The 14,610-nt window shown below is 36.1% G+C and overlaps 1 protein-coding gene across 15 annotated transcripts in view; it reads right to left on the bottom strand.

Annotated features, from left to right (window-relative positions):
• The window catches only part of DCDC1 (doublecortin domain containing 1), a 514,242-nt gene that overhangs the window by 272,740 nt on the left and 226,892 nt on the right, over window positions 1-14,610 (bottom strand). For all 15 annotated transcript variants that reach the window (XR_008511168.1, XR_008511169.1, XM_054524533.1 and 12 more), the window contains one exon: window positions 6,890-7,060. Coding sequence is in view for 13 of the 15 variants with exons in the window: in XM_054524533.1 (XP_054380508.1) it covers window positions 6,890-7,060 (171 nt within the window). In the remaining 2 variants the exon portion in view is untranslated. The remainder of the gene's footprint in view (window positions 1-6,889; window positions 7,061-14,610) is intronic.

Raw genomic sequence — 14,610 nt, 5'->3', positions numbered from 1 at the left:
GCTCTAGGTCCCACAGCAACTGGATCTGCCTCTACTGGCAGCAAATAGAAAACAACTCTCAGAGCATCACTGACCAATTGTGTGTGAAATGCACTAATTCCAGTGAAAGGATGTGCCTGTACTCATCTTCCTCTCATTCCCCCATGCTTTCTCCCACCTACTCAGACATCACACATTCTCCTTGCTCATCAATTCTCTGCCACAATCACCCACCTTCCTACTAGCTTTTCTACTCACCATCCCCCTACAGATTTGCTAATACCCTTTCCCAACAATCCTTTCTTTCCTGCCCTCCCAGGGAAATGCTAACATTGCTGACATTTCCATGGGGATGAAGAGGAAGAGGAGTTGCATGGAAAGAACAGGACTAGGAAGGCAGAAGTCACTGAGCCATGGCTCTAGCAGATGTTCTCAAAGAGACTGGGGGTAGTGGCAGTGACAGGGAATAAGGGGTAAGAGAAAGTTTAGAACAGTAAGAAATTGCTCCAAAACACTTGTTGCCTGAAGGGCTTTGTAGATGATGGTGCACATTGAGTGTAACCACTGATGGTAAAAGCAGTAAGAAATTTTCAACCTACAAGGTGCTATGACTTGATGGCAGGAGAATGTACTGGAGTACAAATACAAATAAATTGTGGTTGTGACTATATAGCATATACGAGTGCACACGAAATGACGTGAAAGGTGACAATGATCATTAGGAACAATGCAATTACAGGTGATACAACTCTTTCCTAAAATTCCGCAAATGGTGTTATGTTTCAATTTTTTTAAAACAAGGAACTTTTCTATGGCAGAAATGAGCATCCACACAGAGGCTGCTCCCGTTTTTTATCTTGTATGCCCATTTAAACTTGTCACTGTATTATGTCACATGATTGCAAAAATGGGAGTGAGGCAATATGGAACACAGAAATAGTGTCCTTTTAAGAAGTGATTTTCTAACGTTAAAATCGAACCAAAAGCTGCTATTGTTCACTGATCAATGCAAGATGTGGTAAGGATGAAAAGCTCAGTGAAGAGGTTAAGAACACCATATACAATATGAAAAAGCAGCCCAGAGGATGTTGAATTGCACCCTGCCTCCAGCCCCTGGTTGAGACCATTGCTCTAGAAGATGATGTTGGCTACAATACATTATTTTGATTCTTGAAGTCGAGCTGCGAGCTTACATATATATGTAACAGAGTGATGAATATCATGAAGTTTAGAAAGATAATCATCCCCATTTATTTTTTGTCAAATACTTTCTAAGATTAAAATGAACAGAAAACAGGAAAAATGCTTTACTAGGGCTATGTAAGTTATAGTAAGTTCAGTTATAAATGGAAAATATATTTGTTTATTGATAAGTCATTTAACACTCTATGATAGTACATGCCACAAGGTGGGATAAAGTTGTTCATAATCAGAAAAGATGTGGCCCTTGCCCACAGTGAGTCACAGATAACTGAGTTAGAGATGGTGTCCAAACGAAGTTAGGCCATTCCATATACACCCATGGGAATTTAGAGGGTTAGCTAGGTAACTGATATGAGTTGATTCTGGAATTAATGCAAGATGGTAAACTGCGGCCTTTGCTCCATGTGTCTTCAGTTGGAATTAGCAAGTTCTCCCCACCTGACAGGATATACAGAATTCCCACCACCACCATCACGAATTCTAAGATATAAGTATAGAGAAAAGTTTTAGCTACTTAGCAACTGGAATGAGAATTTCTTTGTGGGGTGCTACTGGTTATGCTTAAAAAGCTACTTTGGTAATCTTGCTATGATTGTCAGTCCTGCCTATACAATAAAATCATTTGGGAGCTTTTGAAAAAATGCTGATGCTTGCACCACACCTGAAGATGGGCTGGTAAATGTTTAGCAACCTGCTTAAGGAAGGGGGTGATTATTATAAATTCTGCTGATACAAGGATGACATAACATATAATTTGCAAATAATAATAAAATATCTAATACTTTTTATTGTAAATTCTACATAGCCAACTCATTCTCAAGACTGGTTTCACTGATTTTTGCCAAGTCTTGTATCCACATCCATCCTATGGTTGCAACTGAGAAATGAGTGTGGTTCTGACCCGAATGTTGATTAATATTTTCATCCATGTTGATAAGACAAAAATGAAACAAAGAAGACATATGTATGACCGCTCTTGTTAATCAATGACATGGGCAAGTTCTTTGCTGAATCAGATAATGGTTTCCATATACTGGAAGAATATTTCAATTTTTGTGCTATTCACAATGCAACACACAGAAATTTTGCACTTTTGAATTTAATCTGCATTGTGAATATTTTGTCACATACTTAAACCTAGACCACAGATCAACAAACTTTTCTTTAAAGGGCCCAATAGTAAATACTTTAGGCTTTTCAAGTCATATGGTCTCCACTCTGCCTGGTAATATAAAAGCAGCCATAGACAATACACAAACATAAAGGTGTCGCTATATTCCAGTAAAACTGTATTTACAAAAAAAACAGGCAGATTTGGCCCATAGTACGTGGTATTTCAACTCCCTAGTCTAGATAATCAATAAAACATGAAATCAAGCCCTCATTTATAGTATTTGCCAATTTCTATTTTATAAATACTCTGACAACAACCAATTTTCAGATACAACAAGCCATCACTGAAAATAAACTTAGGAAGAAATGCACGGTAGCACACACTATTATATAGTGTTTACACTAAACAAACACAATAGGTCTAAATAACTTCAAGAGAATAGGTAATAGTAAAATGTAATTTAAAAATTAGGAAGTGAAGTGTATGACCTATTTCATTGTAAATTTATATGATTTTTAAATAATGGCTATATAAAACAACTGGCTTACAAAATTCCTGAAAACTTAATCAGTGCCTGCAAGCTGGTAGAAGTTAGTCTTAGCACAGGAAACCAATTAAGTCAAAATATCTGTGGAAGGGAACATTGGTATCTTTAAAAAAAAAAAAAAAACAAAAAAACCTCCAGAAGATTCTAACATGCAGCCATGTAATTTTTCTAAGCCTGAGAATGGGGTTGATATCCAAGTTTCTTGAGATGTGGAACAGGAACTTATTTTCTGAGAGAAGCTAGATGTTGCAAAGGAGAAACCTGAGAAGAGAGGAAGCAGAAGCAAATGGAGCTGAGTACTTTACAGGGGAAAAAAATCATAAAAAGAGAATGCCTGGGATGTGGGAGAAAGAATTCTGGAGAAAAGACCAGGGTGACCAACCATCTTGGTTTGTTGGATGCAGGCTTTTTAGTGCTAAAATAAGTAAAGTCCTGGGAAACCACTAGAAAAATATTTTTTTAATTTTAATTAATTAAAATTAAAATTTAAGTAGCCATATGTGACTAGTGGCTACTTTGCTAGACAGCATAGTGAATCTAAACAAACACAACAACATGGCTTCTTTGCATATGTAAATTTCCTCTTTTGTTTGCTGGAATGGAAAGTGTTTTAAAGCACATTAAAATGGAGTGAATAAGAGTGGTGAAAGAAGGCATCCTTGTCTTGTACCAGTTTTCAAAGCGAATGCTTCCAGCTTTTGCCCATTGAGTATGATACTAGCTGTGGGTTTGTCATAAATGGCTCTTATTATTTTGAGGTACATTCCTTCAATACCCAGTTTATTGAGAGTTTTTAACATAAAGGGATGTTGAATTTTATCGAAGGGATTTTCTCTTGAGATAATCATGTGGTTTTTGTCTTTAGTTCTGTTTATATGGTGAATTATGTTTATTGATTTGCGTATGTTGAACCAGCCATACTCCCCAAAGCAATTTATAGATTCAATTCTATTCCCATTAAATTACCATTGACATTCTTCAAAGAATTAGAAAAAACTATTTTAAAATTCATATGGAACCAAAAAAGAGCTTGTACACTCAGGACAATCCCAACCAAAAAAGAAGAAAGCTGGAGGCATCATGCTATCTGACTTCAAACTACACTACAAGGCTACAGTAACCAAAACAGCATGGTACTGGTACAAGAACAGACATGTAGATCAATGGAACAGAATACGGAACCCAGAAATAAGTCCACACACCTACAACTATCTGATCTCTGATAAACTTGACAAAAACAAGCAATGGGGAAAAGATTCCCTATTCAATAAATGGTGCTGCAAGAACTGGCTAACCATAGGAGGAAATTGAAACTGGATCCCTTCCTTACACCTTATATAAAAAACTCAGATGGATTAAATACTTAACTATAAAACCCAAAACTATAAAAACCTTAGAGGAAAATCTAGGCAATACCAAGCAGGATACAGGCATGGGCAAAGATTTTATGATGAAATCACCAAAAGCAATCACAACAAAAGCAAAAATTGACAAATGGGATCTAATTAAACTAAAGAGCTTCTGCACAGCAAAAGAAACTATCATCAGCACAAACAGACAACCTACAGAATAGGAGAAAATTTTTGCAATCTATCCATCTGACAAAGGTCTAATATCCACAGTTTACATGGAACTTAAGCAAATTTGCAAGAAAAAACAACCCCATTAAAAAGCGGGCAAAGGCTATGAACAGACACTTCTTTAAAAAAAGACGTACATGTGGCCAATAAACATATGAAAAAAAGCTTAACATCACTGATCGTTAGAGAAATGCAAATCAAAACCACAATAAGATGCCATCTCATGCCCGTCAGAATGGTGATTATTAAAAAGTCAAGAAAAAACAGGTGCTGGCAAGGTTGCAAAGAAATAGGAACACTTTTACACTGTTAGTGGGAATGTAAATTAGTTCAACCATTGTGGAAGACAGTGTGGTGATTCCTCAAAGATTAGAACTGGAAGTACCATTTGATCCAGCATCTCATTACTGGGTATATACCTAAAGGAATATAAATCATTCTCTTATAAAGATACATGCATGTGTATGTTCATTGCAACACCATTTACAATAGCAAATACATGGAATCAACCCAAATGTGCACCAATGATAGACTGGATAAGGAAAATGTGCTACATACACACCATGGAATACTATGCAGCCATGAAAAGGAATGAGATCATGTCCTTTGCAGGCATATGGATGAAGCTGGAAGCCATTATCCTCAGCAAACTAACTGAGGAACAGAAAACCAAACACTGTCTATTCTCACTTATAAGTCAGAGATGAATAATGAGAACACATGGACATAGGGAGGGGATCAACACACACTGGGGCCCATCAGGGGCAGTTGGGTGGGGGGTAGAGCATTAGGGAAAAGAGCTGATGTATGCTGGACTTAATACCTAAGTGATGGGTTGATAAGTGCAGGAAATCACTATGGCACACGTTTACCTATGTAACAAACCTGCACATCCTGCACATGTGCCCTAGAACTTAAAAAAAAATTAAAAATAAAAATAAAATTCCAAAAAGAGAGTATATATGAGAGAGACAATTCTGATCCTAAAGTTAAATATTTGCTACCCAGCCCATGTGCTAATATGTATAAGTGATAGAAATTCTTCAGAAATAAGCAGTGAACTTGAGGGGAAAAAAACCACTTTTTTCCCCCAACTCACACTGTAGTTCATATAAGTAGCTGCTGATACAAATGAATAGGATGAATGCAATTAAAGCAACTACACTTCCCCCTCCCTTTTTATTTTTTTCTTAGCAGCTGCATCCTTCTAGAAAACAACCACTCTCCCTCACCTGGTTTCTCTCTTAATCAATAGCAAGTACTTTGCAAAATTGCAGAATGGATTTGTAATCAAGTCAAAAACCTGGAAAAGAACAATGCCACTGCACTATAGAAACCCTTGACCTTGATGTCTTGAACATCACTTCCTAAACCCTTAGCTGACTAGCAGACTATGAGAAATAAATTATCATGTTTAACATGAAATTACATTTCCCAAAAAGTCCATTTTTACATTGTAATGTTCTCACTCAAAATACACACAAGAATGTCATTAAAAGAAATGTTATAGGTCAAAAATATAATGTTTCTAATGTTACTTGTGGAGTAAAACAATATTAAGAAAGAGGAATTGCAGAGATGAAAGTTGATCAAAATATAATTTACTTCGAATGTTATCACATACCCATAAAAATAATCAAAAGGAAATGACGAGTTGTAGTAACCATTTCTTAAATGGAAATAGGCCATACTTTGAGTAATTCAAATTTTACTAACTACAATCTCTTGAAATGCAGGATATGAAATTATAGGACAATATTAACTTGACAAACTTAACGTGGAATGTCTGCTATGAAAATCCCTAAGTATTTAAATTCCCTAAGCTTTTAGTACCAAAACCACTTTAGCCAAGTATGAGTTGTTTTTCATCTCTCTCAAAGATGGAATAGCAAAGCAGTGGAGGACATTTAGCGATCTTGTCCTGACAAATAACCAATTCACCTTTTTTCCCAGTATATTCTTAAGTATCGATTTTACCAAGTGAACTCAGGCATGTGTCACACTTATCCAATACAGATCCTTTTCCTTGGAAATGTAGTTTGAACATCAATCAGTCACCTGGCCTTTCACCTTCAATTTCTATTGCCACTGTCTGTCAACTATTAAAGCTTGCCCATTTCTCCAAATGTTATTTTTAGAAACTGAAATATACCATGACCATTGTGAAAAATTTGTTTTTTGGAAAAGTATGCAAATGTTCATATGATTAAATTCCTCATTACAATTACTTTTCTGAATTGAAAACTAGTTAAAGCTTATAAATACACATTTCAAAGATCTCTAGGTATTTTCTTTTAAAATCTATTTCCTGAACAATAATATTACCACTTGTAAAATTACCAGTTTGAGGAAGACAACATTAAAAGAAATTCAAGTTAAGTGGCATTGTTATAAGTGTCTTCAAATGGAGCAGAATGATGCTTCCGCTCTGGCTGAATCCAATGAGAGGCACAGAATGACACCCACCTTGAGCTGCAGGCCTCCTGGGACAAGCATGTTTGCTGGAAGGCTTTTAATGTGTTGGTAGACATAAGAGGAGAATTGCTCCTGCTCAGCCTGTAATTGGGGGCCAAGTTTACAGAGATGACCTCTGTTGCTTTTGATAGCTGTCTTCAATTCATCAATCAGCCTGCTCACCTGAAGGGGTTAAATTACAAGAGTTGTTAGCGAGAAGTAATTGTTGATGTCACACCTATTAGATTTTTGAGTACCTAGCTTGATGGAGGGAAAATGACTTCAATACAAGAATTTGAGTACAGATCCATCCTCAAGTAAAAACAATGAAAGAGATATACATTCCTACATCTACTTTTATTTATGAAAAAATGTCTAACATTTTCACTTCAGTAATATGGGAGAGGTAGCTCTTTACAATTGTTGAATGAAAAATATCTCTGGATATGAAAACAAACATATACATTTGACAAGTTTGCAAAGGACTTTTAAATTGTTTAACAAAATAAAACCCTCCTAGGACTTTAAATAATCCAATATATGTAAACTACCACCAAACATTTCATTTCACTACATGTATCTTCCTTTTTAGAATATTTTATTTTATTACGTGTAACATTTAAATTTTCAATATATATATTAAATTATCATTTTGTTGACCTTTAAAATTAACCTATTATCTTCCTCCCAAATATTCCAATACTTTTTCCCACATTCCATAGATAAAATTTTCTAAAATGTATATAACTTCAAAGACAATGCTCTGTTCTGAAAAATATTTTAAATATATATTAACAAAATAAAACATATAGTTTTTCCAGAAACACCAAAGGCTAAGGATTCTGTAACCTTGATTTTTAAATTTCTAAACTTCTACTTGGTATATTTTAGACAGACATATGAGCCTTACTTGTGGATTATTAATAGCAGTAGTTAACATTTTAACCCACATAGATTACAAATTAAGAATCATTACCATTCTTTGACTCTTCACTGTTTTATGTAAACTTATATTCTCTCTAGTAGGCTGGAATCTCACATAAACACTGGTTGATATTATGGTAGTGACCATAAGAGATGAAAAACAGAAATCTACCTCATCTGTGATTCTTCAAAGTAAACAAATTAGACCCATTTAGAATTATGAATAAGTTTGAATAGAGCATTGACATCGAAAACGTGGGTTAAAATCCTGGCTTCATCACTTACTGACTGGGAGACTTTGCATAGGTAATAAAATCTTTGTCTATAAATGAAGAATAACACTGGCTTTACATATTGATAATTAAATGAGATGAAAAAATGGAGAGCCCACTGTCTAACCTATAATAAGTGGCCAATGTACTGGTATATTTTTATAGTGTTTCCTTTTTAAAATCTAGGTGTTTTCTGCATAACAAGTTTTAATTTTTTATTTCTTGGTCTATCTTTTCTATCTCTATCGCTATTCCACATGAGGAAGTCAGAAATTCCAAACTATTTGCTGTATAGATCCCACAGCTCATTTCAGTGTTCACAGATAAAATGGAAAATCCTTCTCCAAGAGTCTTCCCTGTACTTACATCTCATCCACTTCTCTGTCAGCTAAAAATATGGTGTTTGCCCCAGTCTATATTCTAATTTGGATGTTAAATCCATTATTTCTATCCCTTCTACAGAGCATTCAGAGAAGTTAGTGACAGCCAGTGTGCACTATTACTCATATGACTTAAATATGTATTATCTACTCTGCGTATTTAGTTCAAGTTTATATGTATATGTATACATATAAATTTCAATTACATTTGACTTTTACCAAGACCTTTACAAGTGTTACATGCATAGAAACAAGTTAACTTAAAATGATTCCTATTTTGCTTTCGTTTCCCATATCTCTCTTATTTGTCCCTATGTAATAAATTGTCTACTCCATTTAAATTATCCTTTCTTCTAAATAAAGTGTTGGCAAACTTGTTTTAAAAAGGGTCACATAGTAAATATTTTTGGCTTTGTAGGCCATAAGGTATCTGTCAAAATTATCTAACCCCACAGTTGTATTTGGAAAACAGACACAGACAATATGTAAATGAATGGGCATGGCTGTGTTGAAATAAGAATTTATTTACAAAAAATAATAATAATAAGCTGCAGGCTAGATTTGTCCCCAGGGCTATATTTTGCAGATCCCTCTTCTAAATATGTATATGTCATATCCATTCTTTCATTTCTTATAAGTAATAGCCCTCAATCCCTTCATCCCCCTCCCCAGTTTGGATTAACAAAATACCTACTAAGTGGTCTCCCTGTTCCTATCTCTTCCCCTCCATGCCATTAGGCCACCTCCACCAAATTCATCCACCTTGAAAAGTATATTAAACCACCTAGTTGCTCCCTCAGATTCTTGAGCTTGGTATTCAAGATTCTAAGACCCTTTATAATCTGATCCCCACCTGGCTTTATGGCTCATATTCCCATCAGACCCCTCTCCTCTAACCAAATGTCTCTTCTCACTGTCCCCTTGCACACACATACACACATCCCTTCCATTTCTAAAGTATCATAAGTTAGATAAGGTTTAACCCAACACTCTGATCTCACAAATGAGGAAATTCCATCCCAGAAAAGTTAATTTGCCGAGGATACTCAGATAATTAATACTGGCACTGAAATTAAAGTGTATGTCCCTTGATGCCTAGGCCATAGTTTTATGACTCATTCCTCTCTTATATCCAAGTCTACTCATCAGAAGTCCCACTTCCTCTAGCAGACCTTCCAGCACTTAGTACCTGGATATTACCATCTGGCACTTAATCAAAGTCAGCTGTCTATTGTTCATTCTTTACTAATAATTCTATTAGTATTATATGTGACATATATGTGACATCAGAATTCCTATGTGATTTGCTTTGGCCAATGAAATATGAACAGAAGTAATATATGCCACTTCTTAGCAGAAGCTTTAAGAACCATTGTGCAGTTCTGCCATTGCTCTCTTCCGCCTGCCCACCCCACCCCATGAAAACAGTAATGTCCCAATAGAAACTGCTCCTTCAAGCTGTATCCCAGACTGAGAAAGACATACTGGTGAGAGCCACAAACAACCTGTAGCCAACATGTAAAGTGAGCAAAAAATGAATACTTGTTTTAAGTCACTCAGCTATTGGGCTCCTTGACTCATACAGCACAATCTACCAAAAGCTGATAAACACATTGCATTCTACTAAATCCCTACAATCCTACATAAGTTATATAGTAGGTTACTAAGAGTCAGCCCTTAACTGTAAATTCAAATGAGAGTCTAGAAATTTCTATTATCTATTCATAAGGAAGTCCCTCATGCCAGTGAAATTTGGACAAAACTTTGGATATCATGGGAATGGAAGGCAGAGACAATACAGGGAGGTCAGGAGGAATCCTAAGGGAAACAGAAAAAGAAAATGAGATAAAGAAAACAAAATTAACGAAAAGAAAAAGAAAAGAAAAGGAGGGAAGAAATTAAAGGAGAAGGTGATTGGGGGAAATGAGAAGGGAAGAAAGAGAAAGAAGATGTGAAAAAGAAAAGAATGGTGTTTATAGGCTATAAAATCCAGTAGCAGGTTTCTCTCGTTATCCTTCTTTTCTTACTTTTTGGAATGAATTTCCATGCTTTCCATAGTACTGTTAATTCTACAAGGAAGTTGTAACATTTAAAATATGGAAATGATAAATGATCCAGTATTAGTCTATGCTTTCAGCCTCATCTTCACCACCAGATCATACTACCCTCCAGCAGTATTATCCTTAAAAAACGATGGATAATAGTGTATAGCATCCTTGAAGCTAAAGACCAATACAGGACAGGTGGCTTGCATTTATGGTTATCTGATGAAATTAAAATCCAAGAACCAAAGGCCCTAAATAGAAGGACTCCATTTCTGAAAAATACTCATCCTCTCTGAACCTATCTCCAGCATCATGTGATTTAGGAAGATACAATGTTATGCAGTCTTTAAAGTCTACTGAGTATCATGCATTGTATTTCACTAGTCAATCATAATGTTCTCTATAATTTCATGTACTGCACCTTGTGCTATAGCAAGTCACACACCAAAAAAAGGGAGGAAACTCAGACTTTGATTTGAGGGCATTTTTATACATGACTGGTTTTACTGTCACCATCCATAGCCTTTCACTGATAGATGATTTCATGTGACATCAAAAATCAACCAACCATACAATTGATGATGTCATTTGCACTCTAAAGGGCTATTGGCTAAAGTCTTAAAAGTTTCATCTGGTGTAGATTTTTGGTTGCTTCAGAAACCTTCTCTACTATTTTTATTGGCTCCAGGATAATCTGTTAACATATATGAAACAAAATTACACCAATTATCACCTGATTTTAAAAAATAACTTAAAACTCTCAAGGTATCTAGCAAAGATTAACATATCTTAAACACAGGAGAAAATATATCAAGAATCCTGTCACTGACATTTTGGTAATGTTTCCATTCAGTTTTACTCAAACTTTATGTTACTTTACATATTCATAAGGTCTTTTATCCCCAAAGTGTTACGTTTTGTTCTCAGTTATTATGATAACATGTCATCCTAAAAGACAACTCTACACATGAAATAACTCATATACTAAAATCAGATAGGTAATATAATACTCCTAGATTATTTTACATAATATGATTTTTGTCCCCAAATCACAGATATTGCTAAAAGGGGGAAAATGTTCTTTAAAATTCTTCATCATGAATCTTTTTTTTTTTTCAAATCCTTTTTTTTTCCTCTACAAAGGCAATGTGAATAGGGGTAAAAGAAGACAAAACTTGACCTTTTGTGATCCCAGCATTAATGGGTCTGTTCATAATTCAATCTATGTGTGTGTGGGGGCATCCATGTGGAAACATAGAGGCCTGAGAGACATAAAGCCTTTCCCTTTAAACATTATCTGACCCTATCAGTCCCATTCACAAAAGAAGGCTTACGTATGCATATGTTGAAAAAATGCACCATCTCATTGTGCAGCAGAAAGCCTACACATTCTACTCTTCATTCTCCATGGAAATGCAGCACGGAAGTGACACTTGTACAGAATTTGGGAGAGTGACAAATAAGCAGAAGGTAGCAAAAAAATATTGAATATTCTGGTGAGAAAACAAATCCAAACTTCTGAAAGAATACAAATATGCACATGTCTATAAACATACAGACAGGTTTTTGCATAACATGTAGGGCAGTTTGATCATGTTTGTATGGTGTATGCATGCAACCTTTGAATTCAATTAAATTCTCAAGATGATTTATAGTCAGAGCAAAGTGTTATTCTGTTTATAATCAGTCTTCAAAAGCAGACATGTTGAAGCTATGCATTTCTGAGCCATACATTGTGAATACTGTACATTGGCTATTATTAATGACTCTTTGTGGAGCTCCTGGTTTTTCTAGTGATGAGTTCAGCTGTCAGCCTGAATTCTGTGTGGGCTTGAATCCACCCATGTTATTAAGGAGAACTCCAGAGCACTTTGCACAGAACTGTCACTTGAAATCAGCACAAACGGTGGCAACCTCTATACTAGGAACGTCATCTAGGCATGTAACACACGGAATGGTCTCAAAGCCAGGTCAGCACTTCAATTTAAGATCAGGAAACTTTCTAATTAACAGCATATTTAAGATGAACCAGAAAGGAGGCAGTGAAATAAAATTAGTATTTTAAACTGCCTAAAATCTCTTCTTGGTTTCAGGGCCAATAATACAATGTTTTAAGGGGTAAGAAGGAAACAGAACTCTAATTTGTTGAATGAAGATTGGAAAAAACATGGGAGCCTGAGAGTAAAGTGAACTATCTCTTGATTTGGAAGTTGAGCTGGGTGTAACTAACCAGGAAATCTGAAGTGTGTAGCACCTCTTATTGCCAGCACTTCAAATACTACCAAATTTTTGTGGGGTTTTTTTGTTTTTGTTTTTGTTTTTTGACCCAGAGTCTCACTCTGTCGCCCAGGCTGGAGTGCAGTGGCACGAACTCGGCTAACTGCAACCTCTACCTCCCGGGTTCAAGCGATTCTCCTGCCTCAGCCTCCTGAGTAGCTGGGATTACAGGCATGCACCACCATGCTCAGCTACTTTTTGTATTTTTAGTAAAGATTGGTTTCACTATCTTGGCCAGGCTGGTCTCGAACCCCTGTTCTCAAGTGATCTGCCCGCTTCAGCCTCCCAAAGTGCTGGGACTACAGGTGTGAGCCACCACGCCTGGCCCAAATACTATCAAATTTTTAATAGCTTCCTAGAAACCTTCTGAGATGGGAAACGTATTGGAGGTAGATCTACCCTATTTTCAGCCAGAGGTACCTTATGTGCTGCTTGTAGGTCTATTCAACAATCTAACATCCCCATCCACTCACGGGAAAAGGAACAATTGAAAACAGACAACTTCAATGTCTTCATAACTCTTCTGGCAATGGGGTTATGTTGATAGCAACAAGGATGATGTCAACTATACCTATGGGGACACCTATGACACTGTGTCTCATAGACCTCTAACTGCAAGAGCATAAGTGACCATGGGTCCCATCTACTGTGCTCTGAAATCCATCCCCAGGTTAGCAGCAATGTCTGAGGATACTAAGGCAGGTCTATCCCTGAGAGTCACAGGACTCCTCTGATGGCCAAATTAGGCTCAAAAATCCACCAACAGTTTTGCCAAATCTTTAGACTTCACAGTGGTCCAGGATGTTTTCACCCAACCTTCCTTTCCTCCCTCATTTGGGGTCAGGCCTGCATTTCAGTCTGACAGATTTCTCAGCCTTATCCAGTGCTCTCTCCATTTTCTCTCATAGGCATTTCTTCTAATAACATTCTACTCATTTAATGTCATCTTGGTACCTACAATGCACTTTTATAGTGATAATAATAAGTCATATGCAAATTTCCAAAAGGCTTAATGTGGCTGGGCACAGTGGCTCACCTCTGTAATCCCAGCACTTTGGGAAGCCAAGGTGAGGGGATCACTTGAGGCCAGGAGTTCAAGACTAGCCTGGGCAACATAGCAAGACCCTATCTCTACAAAAAAATTTTTAAATGAGCTGGGCATGGTGGTACATGCCTAAAGTCCCAGCTACTCAGGAGGCTGAAGCAAGAGGATCACTTGAGCCCAGGAGTTCAAGGCTGCAGTGAGCTATGATCACACTGCTTCATTCCAGTCTAGGTAACAGAGAGAGAGCCTATCTCTAAAATAAAAAAATTTTTTTTTAAATTTAAAAAAAGCTTAATGTACTTTAACATATATCATCACCTCAAAGTGGTTTTACGATGCATACATTACTGTTACTCCCAAATTTCATGTGGAAAAATTATGTGAAATAAAACAAGATTTTAAGATAAAACTGTAGGCAGTGGAAGATCTAAATCTCAGATTTTATGATGTTTAATTTGGGTTTTGAGAATTGTCTAGGAATGTATTTGTATACAAATCATAGGAAAAATATTGAAGTAATTTCACCACCAAATTTTTCCTTTCTCTTTTCCATCAGGATTTCCTTTCTCTGTATGTTGATTAGACTTGATGTTTTAGCCCTAAAAGTTTTAGACTTTTTCTAATCAAAAGTTTTTTAAGCTATTCAACAGTCTAACTTCCTCGTCCACTCAAGGGATAAGAAACAACTGAAAATAGTGGCATTTTAAATGGTTCATAACTCACCTGGCAAGAGAGTTATGTTGGTGGTAACAAGGACTTTTCCAAAAAGAGTCTTTTAGATTTTTTCTAA

The sequence above is a fragment of the Pongo abelii genome, chromosome 9 (genome assembly GCF_028885655.2).
Source record: "Pongo abelii isolate AG06213 chromosome 9, NHGRI_mPonAbe1-v2.0_pri, whole genome shotgun sequence".
NCBI lineage: Eukaryota > Metazoa > Chordata > Mammalia > Primates > Hominidae > Pongo > Pongo abelii.
Note: the sequence above shows the minus strand (reverse complement) of the source record. Positions and strands in the feature narration are given on the sequence as shown.